Here is a 10,471-nt window from a genome sequence, read left to right on the forward strand (position 1 = left end):
GTAAAGTATGTGGTAGACAATTGTTCACCATAAAGGAAGCGGCGATCGTCTATACGCGCCCTTATGCGTTTTTTTTTTTGTCGCAATGGAAATAATGGGATAAAATTTGGAAAAAAACATTTGTCCCACTATTTCTACTGCAGTGGAAAATGGAAACAGTGGGATACACCCGTCATTCCGACGCGGCGCATGCACGAATTCCTGGAAGAATTATAAGAGAGCGAGGCGTAGGGATAACTGAAAGACGGATCACGATTATAACTCTTTTATTATAATAGTTCAAATGCATTTTGGTTTCATTGTTGTATATTAAACGTTAATAAACGTTATTTATCGGCGCCACCGGGAGCCGCCCGGACGGGGCCCGGGCGGCCGCCGCGCGCGGTCAAGTGATAGAGTACGAGACGTACACAATCAATAGAAAATTTCATATACATATAAGTGATATCTTCTTAAGCTCTCACTTTCGTTTCGAGTCTAGCCTACAACGGGGGTCCGTGAGGGCCCCGCGTACGATACGATATTTACGATTCTAAATAGGAATTTTAAAAGTAGACAAAAGCTTCACAGAACAGTTACATTTGTGATTTAAAAATACTTTACGATGATTAAACGATAACTATAATATAATAATATGTACATTGATTATCACTATACATACAATATCTAATACTGTTTTAATCTGCAAAGCAACGACATTCGTGCGCCCGCGCCCGAAGCCCGGCAACTCTGACGGATACAACTTACTATATTTGCATTAACACAGTATTAGATTCGAAACTGGTATGTTTCACGAACAGGGGCTTCTGTTAGTCAAGCGTTTTGTAAAACGAACTTAGATAAAAACAATTTCCGATAGACACTGACAACTCGAAAGATCTCTCAACAATCTTCCGTAAAGTTTACCTATGTGCTCTTTAGCTTAACGGCGATTCTAATTAAATGTAAGTGTACATACATTTGCTACACACACAGCCTACGCCAAAGCCTCAGCCGCGAGTCGCGAAACCTCACCGACACCGAGCACGCACACGAAAGACAATCGCAAAACAGAATACCAATTTTCAGTGTTTAGAGCTTGACGTACCAGTTTGAGAATATCCTTAACATCATCATAGACTACTGAGGAGGTAACACTGGAATTTTCAACTAGCAAAAATATAGGTATGTACAAAAATATTATGCACTTAATTATTATCCTATTTGTTCGTCAAAAAGAGCGGAGGCCGACTTCCGCTCGATCGAAGCGTCACCATCACAACGGAGAGTGCGGTCCGGCCGAGGACAACGTCGATGTCATAATTGAAATCTCTCAAAAATTAAGTAAGCGAAGCCCTCGTCGAACGGCGGCGAGACGCGGCCGGCGAACGCTCCGCGCAACCGTCTCGCACAACACACCGCCCGCGATTACATTTGTACTATGGTCGCTCGCACGCAACATTCAATCACCCGGGCGACTCCGCCCGCCACGATCTTCCACATCTACAAAACAGGAACGGAAAGCGACCACCGCCGCACGCCACGTCGCGTTCCGATCCCGCGCCCGCAGCTCGTCCACACACATAAGGCATTCTTTTAATATAATTTACTCGCATCTCGCAGGCACGCAGCAGGCGGGCGCGGGCGCGGGCGGGGTGGGCGCGGGGTGGGCGCACACGGCTCACACGTAGTGCTGCAGCATGGGCGCGCGCTCGTGCTCGGGCTCGGGCTCGGGCTCGGGCTCGGGCTCGGGCGCGGGCTCGTCGGGCGCGGCCCAGTCGCGCGCGCGCGGCGCCAGCAGCCCGCACAGGCGGCACTGGAAGAAGTCGGCGCAGTTGTTGAGCGGCCCGCGCGAGAAGGGCGAGCGCCCGCCGCGCGCCTGGAAGTGCCGGTAGCGGCCGCGGTTCAGCTGCTCGTTGGTCGTCATGCCGAGGCACACCACCTGCGAACGACGGCGGCGAATGAGTCGGGGCGCGTCGGAAGGAACCGGTCCGCCTCGCGGGGCGGCGGCCGCGGTCGCTCACCAGGTAGAGCTGGCAGCAGAGCAGCACGGAGACCCAGAAGAGGTGGAAGGCGGCGTTGAGCGCGACCCAGGCCAGCCAGGCGTTGCAGCGCGCCCAGCCCAGCAGGCGCTCCAGGCCGGGCCCGGCGGCGCCGCACTCGGCCGCCCAGTAGGCGCAGCAGCCCCACAGCATCCAGGCGCACATGCCCACGAGGCTGGCCAGGAACCCGATGAAGTAGCGGTGGTTGCGCGCGCCTGCACCCACCCCACACACGACTCAGGTTAGTACGTTTGCGGATGGCGACGCTCGGATTCTTGAACCCGTTCGAGGAGCGCGTGGCGCGCGTGTGGCCGGACCGTGCATCGCTCGGTGCGATTTCGGTCACGATGGAGCGCTTTGCGAGTAGATAGCGTGCTTTTTGTGTATATTTAGGGTTCCGAACCTCAAAAGGAAAAACGGAAACCTTACACTGTAAGGCCTACACTGTAGGCCCTGTCCGTGTCCGTCTATCAATAGTACGAGAGGGGACCGCAAGTACAAAAAAAATTGATAAATTATGTTTCACATAACTACATTTTTCAAATTCAATAATTAATAGGCATGTTTCGGCCTTATAAACCTTGGCAGACTAACGGCCGAATACTGAAACACTACTCAAATCTGTCACTCAGCTGACGGGCTCCTAAATTTAAGTATCCTTCAATTTTAAATGGTATTCTCAAACGCCACTCAACGGATTTGAAGCCGTGATCAGCTAAGCAGCTCTCAAATGTTTACCTACTGGCAACATTTACCAAAAAAAGTATGTTTTCATTTACACAAATGATAACTTTACGTTTTTTATCCATTACACGCAGCATCGTTTGGTTGTGTATTGTCTTTTATGGAAATATACTCAATCAACTTAACATATAACATTTTATTTTTAATTTCTATTATATATAAATCTCGTTTTATCATACAAAAATTAATGCTTGCATTTTTATTTAATTAAAAAAATAATTTTAAATGTGATACTTTTTATTGTTGAAATCTATTAAGTAGCGATCGTGGACCGAAACGTAACCACAATTGACATTTGTTGACAGAGCATCAAATTGACAAATCAACAACTCTTGGAAATGCTGCTATGCGATGTCCCCTTAATCCTCAGAAATAGGCATGTTTATGTAAAGCGATTTCATAGCAGCTATTTTGGTTGTTACTTCGTGTCTTCGTGCACTATACGATGCACAGTTGGCTGTTAGATGTGGAAGATATCACCTAGTACACGTTCATAACTTCCCGTTGCGTAGAACAGTAGGGTTATAATAAGTATTTGGTCCACTGGTTGTATGGCATTTGGTGAGGGGTTTCAAAGAGCTTCCAAATTATGAATCCAGAAACAACACCGTTTCTTTCTTCACCGGAACCTCGCTCGGAGTTGCATGTCATTATAATAATATTTTTCAATAGCGTTCAGCCTTATTGCATTCCTGCGATTAGATCTAGGTATTTCCTCGAGGCTCGAAAGAAATGATAACGATGACACACATTATTTACCACTATTTAGGTCGATTTAGGTATAAGAATAGGATTTAAGATACCGCGCAAGCACTCTCAAATTTAACAGCTGCTTAACGGCCGAATACTGAAACACTACTCAAATCTGTCACTCAGCTGACGGGCTCCTAAATTTAAGTATCCTTCAATTTTAAATGGTATTCTCAAACGCTACTCAACGGATTTGAAGCCGTGATCAGCTAAGCAGCTCTCAAATGTTTACATAATGGCAACATTTACCAAAAAAAGTATGTTTTCATTTACACAAATGATAACTTTACGTCTTTTATCCATTACACGCAGCATCGTTTGGTTATGTATTGTCTTTTATGGAAATATACTCAATCAACTTAACATAGAACAGTTTATTTTTAGTTTCTATTATATATAAATCTCGTTTTATCATATAAAAAAATTGATGCTTGCATTTTTATTTAATTAAAAAAATAATTTTAAAGGTGATACTTTTTATTGTTGAAATCTATTAAGTGGCGATCGTGGACCGAAACGTAACCACAATTGACATTTATCATTGTTGACTGACAGAGCATCAAATTGACAAATCAACAACTCTTGGAAATGCTGCTATGCGATGTCCCCTTAATCCTCAGAAATAGGCATGTTTATGTAAAGCGATTTCATAGGAGCTATTTTGGTTGTTACTTCGTGCACTATACGATGCACAGTTGGCTGTTAGATTTGGAAGATATCACCTAGTACACGTTCATAACTTCCCGTTGCGTAGAATAGTAGGGTTATAATAAGTATTTGGTCCACTGGTTGTATGGCATTTGGTGAGGGGTTTCAAAGAGCTTCCAAATTATGAATCCAGAAACAACACCGTTTCTTTAGGGACGCGGAACCTCGCTCGGAATTGCATGTCATTATAATAATATTTTTCAATAGCCTTCAGCCTTATTGCGTTCCTGCGATTAGATCTAGGTATTTCCTCGAGGCTCGAAAGAAATGATAACGATGACACACATTATTTACCACTATTTAGGTCAATTTAGGTATAAGAATAGGATTTAAGATACCGCGCAAGCACTCTCAAATTTAACAGCTGCTTAAGACGATTTGACAGTTGTTTGAGTAATGCTTAGCGTTGAATGGCGTTTCAGTATGCGAAAATTCATTTAAGTGGCGTTTGAGTGCAACTTAATTTGAGAGGTGCTTAAAAATTGAGAACTGCTCAGATATTGTTTTGAGTATGCGAAATGTAAGTTTAGGAGCTGCTTAACTATTTGAGAAGCCGTCAAATATTTAAATGGCGTTTCAGTATTCGGCCGTAAGGCCTGTATTCACAAACGATGCTTGCTGAAGTGAAGCAGCAAATCGTACGCACAGCGTTGAATAGAGTGATTGGTTCGTGTGTCACCCTCACCGTCATTACTATGTGAGACCTCATAGTAATGTTTGTGAATACAGGCGTAATTTATATACTTAAATTTCGAGTCGATATCCATCAATCTGTTTGTCTTTGTATTATAACGTAAATTAGGAGTCCTAATCGTAATCTATGAGACCGCACAAATTAAAAAAAAGCATAACCCGTAAATTTTAGTTACCTACATCATAATTATAAGAAAAATATTTTTAATAATTTTAAACTTACTACCCTTTTCCTCATGAACGCGTAACAGGTATTAAATTGAAATTCATATGAAATACTCAGGACTATAAGACCTTTAAAGCTGTGACAAAGTTATAAACCTACAGGTTTGTACGGAACCCTCGGTGCGCGAGTCCGTCTTGGACTTGGCCGGTTTTTTTTTTACAAAAGCGAAGATTTCCGCTACCCGCGCGCCCCTTCGTCGAACGGGTTTCGACAAAACGAATGAGCGTCGCCGATTGAAAAAAAATCGTTTCGCATCGGAATAAAAAAAGTCATAAAACTAATTTATTTAAGCAAGTGTAGGCTTTCAAAAAGCACTTTTACACGTCCCAGTATTAACCCAAAATTTATTCACAACTAAAACGACACATTCAATCGATCAATAATTAATCCAAGCCGTGACACGTTTTCAAAAGGAACTCTTTCGAAATGACAAAGCTCAGGCTCGCACTCACCGATGCAGTTGCCGACCCAGGGGCAGTGGTGGTCGAACTTGGCCACGCAGCGGTTGCACACGGAGCAGTGCTTGGAGCGCAGCGGCCGCCGCACCAGGCACGCCGAGCAGAAGCGCGCCGGCTCGAACCCGCCGCGCGCCGACTCCGACAGCTCGATGATGGTCTGCGGCGAGAGCGAGCGTGAGTCGACTGAGTTCCGGCGCGGGACGCGGCTCACCACGCGCGGCACTCACCTGGAACTTGTCGGCCTTGGACGCGGTGATGACGCCGGGGTCGCTGCGCCACGAGCGCAGGAACGTGACCCACAGCGCGCCCGAGCAGCCCACGAAGGCGGCCGACGCCCACGCGCTCACCACCGGCCACACGAACACCGCCCACGTGATGTAGAACCACACCTGCGTTGAGACACACACATACAGACTCGTAATCGTTTATTTTTATTTACATTTATATCACGTTTTAGATAAACCAAATAATAGCAGGCCTGTTCATCTCCGCGAGTTTACATCGAAAACAAAACACGCACGATGTCCCACCTACAGGATACTATTCAACAAGGCCTCACATACGAGCGAACATTGACTCACGCACGCGTATTCTTGTGTATGAAGGAAGAAAATAAAGAAAATGGTGTACTAAATACTGTGCAGTATTTAACTGCCTAAATAATAACAAAAACACAGACTGCACTTTTTAAGTTACCTCAAGACACTGAGAGGTAAATAAGTAGTTAATATTATTCATGATAATTCATGCTAAATCATGTATTTCCTCCGCCATTTTCCGCAGTTTGGCACCTCACGTCACATAATTTTACCGAAGTCAGCCCTTAGCTTCGGCGCAGTGCCGATTACTGACGTTTGTCAACAAAATGGTGTTGGACTCTTGAGACAGGCTAAATTACACCATATTGTTAACTAGCTTTCCGCCCGCGGCTTCGCCCGCGTGGAATTTTGTCTGTCACAGAAAAACTTTATCGCGCGCGTCCCTGTTTCAAAAACCGGGATAAAAACTATCCTATGTTCTTTCCCGGGACTCAAACTATCTCTATGCCAAATTTCATCAAAATCGGTTGCGAGGTTTAAGCGGGAAAGCGTAACAGACAGACAGACAGACAGACAGACAGACAGACAGACAGACAGACAGACAGACAGAGTTACTTTCGCATTTATAATATTAGTTGGGATGACATTGAGCACACATTTTTTTAAAATACCTTCGCGAAGTAAAACTTCTGTACGTAGTACTTATTATTATTCTGTGATAATAGTTCTTGCAACTCACTAATGCGAGTGAGCTTGTGTGTGATAACGATAGTACATGGATAGTGTAATGTCTAACAAAACTTTTGAAAAACGAACAGTAGCGAGCCACCACACATGTGAGTGTCGGCGCAAATGGGCCACCGACCACAGCCACCGGTGGCTGTCGCGCGGTTACCGCCACATTTCTAAGAGTGTCAGAAGCGAGCGACAGCCACCGGTGCCTGGAAGCCGCCACATTTTAAAACCCGCTCGTTGTATTATTTGGATTAGGTATTTTAAAATATTTGGATCCACTTAGGATTAGGTAAATCAGTACCTAATCCACCTAATCGGGAGGTGGAGCAGTGCGACAGTGGCGGGTACTGTAGCGAGTGGCCGCCACCGAATACACGTGTGGGGCGCGTCTATACAAAATAGGTTGAAGTGTGTTAAAGTCGCCGTGGGTCGCTGGCGACCGATGGCTGTGGTCGGTCGTCCATTTTCGCCGAGGCTAAAGTTCACTCGCCTTCGTGAATTGCAACAACTATACCTACTTGCAAAATTAAGCCTAGGCTGCCACCAACTTTTAGTTGACCGATAGTTGGGCCCGATTTTTATTTGTATGAATAATCGGCCGATACCAAACCGGTGTAATGTGCGCACTTTCATACATCTCCATACTATTAACAGCCAGACCCAACTATCAGCCATCTAAAAATCGGTGGTCTGCGCCTAGCCTAGGCTAAAAGAAATAATTCGATGTTATCAAAATGATGCTTACCTTTGTGGCCAGGTACACACTGAGAGGAAATATGTTCTTCAATTCATCGTCAAATAGTATGTTTGAAACAAAATGCAGTAATGCATAGAAGCAGATAAGAATGAACATCTTGAGCAGGAAGAACACCTCCATCTCCAGTACCAGGCCGGTGACATAGAACGCGATGAAGGGCATCACCACCACACACCACCATCGAAACTTCTGCAACCAAATTTATTCAAGCTTAGATTAATAAAGCATTCAACAAACCAATCAATCAATCTTTTTAATTACTTTAAATTTAGGCTAAAAATATTTTATTTTATTCTATGGGTTTTAAGAGTTTTGTACATAATCAATAATAATCATTACTTTTATTTATTTGCAATACGAATACAAACAGTTTTGATTATGATAGAAAAAGTAACAGATTACCCAATAGATATTAACTACTGTACTGTATCCACTAGGTAGGAGGCACTGTCGTTAAGAAAGACAGATGAGGCCTTTTTGTACTTAAGAAATTTTCTATTGCATATGTCTAAGTATTTGGAACTGCGAGCGGCACACTAATCAGAGGGTTATAACTAAAATAGAAACAGAGGGTTATAGTAACAAGAACTGATTTTGGCCTGTATTGCAAAGATGTTGGGTTTCCTCCCACTAGTGTTGATACTAAGTTAGGAAATTGTGTTAAGTACATAAGTGGTTTCATGTTAGTTTTTTCAGTGTAAGCTTACCTTATCATATGCTAATCTCCTAATTATATTTCTCTTACTGGAAGCCAGTGTATGTTCTTTAATTTTGTCTGTGACCTTAGAACCAACCCACAATGAGTCGGCATTGCTTTGCAGCATGGCTAGTGGAGTGACACCACGCAGGTTGGGGATATCTAAGCTAGCGTCACCCTGTGAAGAAAAGAAAAGTCATTGTGATCCAACAAATCATTACTTTATCACACAAATCTGCTAAAGAAATTTCTTGCATATGTATTATTATTCACATATCGATTTTAAAACCTGGCGAAATTATTAGGAATTTAAACTTATAACTTAATCCAAGTAAAGTTCTTGACTGTTAGAAAATCATTGTAACTGTTATAGCTTTGTGCATTAGCATCAAAAGAGACCTGATGATGTAACTGCCATCACTACTCTACTGCTATCACGCTTCCATAATAGTAATATAGATGTTACAATGTGTTGATACAGATCCTGTTGTTTGATATACAGTGTCAACTCTGGTCAACTCTATGAACAACAATTAAGGGACTAAGCATTTTTCAACATTATAGTAGAGTCGATGTTAAATGGAGAGACAAAAGGGCAGACTGAAAATAAGGTAACGAACCAAAATCAAGCAAAGCATGTTATAAGGGCTTTGTCGTTACATTGAGTGTTTTCAAAGAGTTTTCACTGTAAATATTAAATATAAGTTGTATAACGGCAGTTCCGGCACGATCAGACTCACATAGAGGAGCAGAGTGGATATGGCCGTGGTGTTGCGCGCCAGCACGGCCCAGTGCAGCGCCGTGTTGCCGTGCGAGCGGTCGGCGGGCCGCGTGGACGCGCCCAGCGTGAGCAGCAGGCGCGCGGGGTCCACGGCCGCCACCTTCCAGCACGCCCACATGAGCGGCGTCATGCCGCCCGCGTCGGCCGCGTCCACCGGCACGCCGCGCGCCACCAGGTACGCCACCACGGCCGTGTGCCCGAACTGCGCCGCCAGGTGCAGGCACGCGCAGCCCTCGGCGTCGCGCAGCGCCGGGTCCGCGCCGGCGCGCAGCAGCAGCACCGTGGCCTCCAGGTGGCCCTGGCGCGTGGCCCAGTGCAGCGGCGTGGACTGCAGCTCGCCGCCCACGGCGTCCACCGCGGCGCCGGCGGCCAGCAGGTACTGGATGATCTCGCGGCGGTTGTTGATCGCGGCCCAGTGCAGCAGCGTCACGGTCTCGCGGTCCGGCTGGTTCACGTCCCAGCCCGCTTCGACGAGCTCCTTGACGCGAGCGAAGGCGCCGTACTGCGTCGCCTTGACGATGTCGAACCCGCTGTAGTCCCGCTCGATCGGTGCGGGCGGCGGATCCCGCTTCGGTGGCCCGTCCCCGTCGGGCTGCCCCTTGCCGCACTGGCCGGTGGCGGCGGCTCCGCATGTGCTGTCGTACATGCTGCTACAGATATTGCTGCTGGCTTCAAAAGATTCCCGGAGACACAGGCATTTTATGGACAATGAAGATTTACGTTCTTATGCTGCGTTTTTCTCATAAGATAATGACTATCGACTTTTGCACAGCCAACGATAAAATTATCTAAAAGATTTTTACACTGGTTGTCAGATTTTCTGATAATTTCGCAGTCGTCGCCGTCAATTTTCAGTCCCATTTATTGACAAAATGACAACATAGACAACAGATAAATCTGACAGACAATGAGACCACAGATGAGACAAAAAACTAGTTTTTTTTTGATACCGTTTCTTTTACATAAAAAGTAAAGACATCATGATATACAGCCGAGTCCCTAGTTTTTATTTTTCGTAGTTCGACGGTTCGATTGACGATAAATCAAATATAGTTCCAAAATACTGGACTGTCCTGTCGATGACATTGACAGTGGGGCGCCACCGTCAATACCGGATCGCTGGTTCAGATTTTTGCCATGTTGGAAACCATATAGTTGAACGATGGTAGCGCCCCCCTGTCATTGAGTTTGGTGGGACAGTTCAGCGTGGGTCATCTATAAAAGCAATGTGTCCACCATCGTTCAACTGTAGTTTCCAGGCAAAAATCGGAATCAGCCGTAGCAGTGTTGCCAGTCGGGTCTTGTCAGAAATTACCAGAAATATAAAAAAATGTAACCTTTTTGAATAAAAAGTAACCTTCA

General features: G+C 45.1%; 1 protein-coding gene across 1 annotated transcript; it reads right to left on the reverse strand.

Annotated features, from left to right (window-relative positions):
* Window positions 1–249: 249 nt before the first annotated feature.
* On the reverse strand, window positions 250–10,103 carry LOC135073022 (palmitoyltransferase Hip14). Its single transcript, XM_063967015.1, has 7 exons — window positions 9,069–10,103; window positions 8,339–8,506; window positions 7,620–7,820; window positions 5,828–5,989; window positions 5,595–5,757; window positions 2,004–2,236; window positions 250–1,921 (listed from the first exon to the last, which is right to left on the reverse strand). Exons 1-7 carry the CDS (start codon window positions 9,753–9,755, stop codon window positions 1,661–1,663), a joined length of 1,875 nt encoding a protein of 624 aa, XP_063823085.1. The 5' UTR covers window positions 9,756–10,103; the 3' UTR covers window positions 250–1,660.
* Window positions 10,104–10,471: the final 368 nt, after the last annotated feature.

This window comes from Ostrinia nubilalis, chromosome 7 (genome assembly GCF_963855985.1).
Source record: "Ostrinia nubilalis chromosome 7, ilOstNubi1.1, whole genome shotgun sequence".
NCBI lineage: Eukaryota > Metazoa > Arthropoda > Insecta > Lepidoptera > Crambidae > Ostrinia > Ostrinia nubilalis.

Excerpts from the sequence above, each read along its gene's own strand:
- LOC135073022 (XM_063967015.1), bottom strand. The coding sequence starts at position 9,755 with ATGTACGACAGCACATGCGGAGCCGCCGCCACCGGCCAGTGCGGCAAG. Across the intron at positions 5,758-5,827 it reads CCAAGGCCGACAAGTTCCAG|ACCATCATCGAGCTGTCGGA; the intron begins GTGAGTGCCGCG and ends CTCTCGCCGCAG. Across the intron at positions 2,237-5,594 it reads CTGGGTCGGCAACTGCATCG|GCGCGCGCAACCACCGCTAC; the intron begins GTGAGTGCGAGC and ends GGGTGGGTGCAG.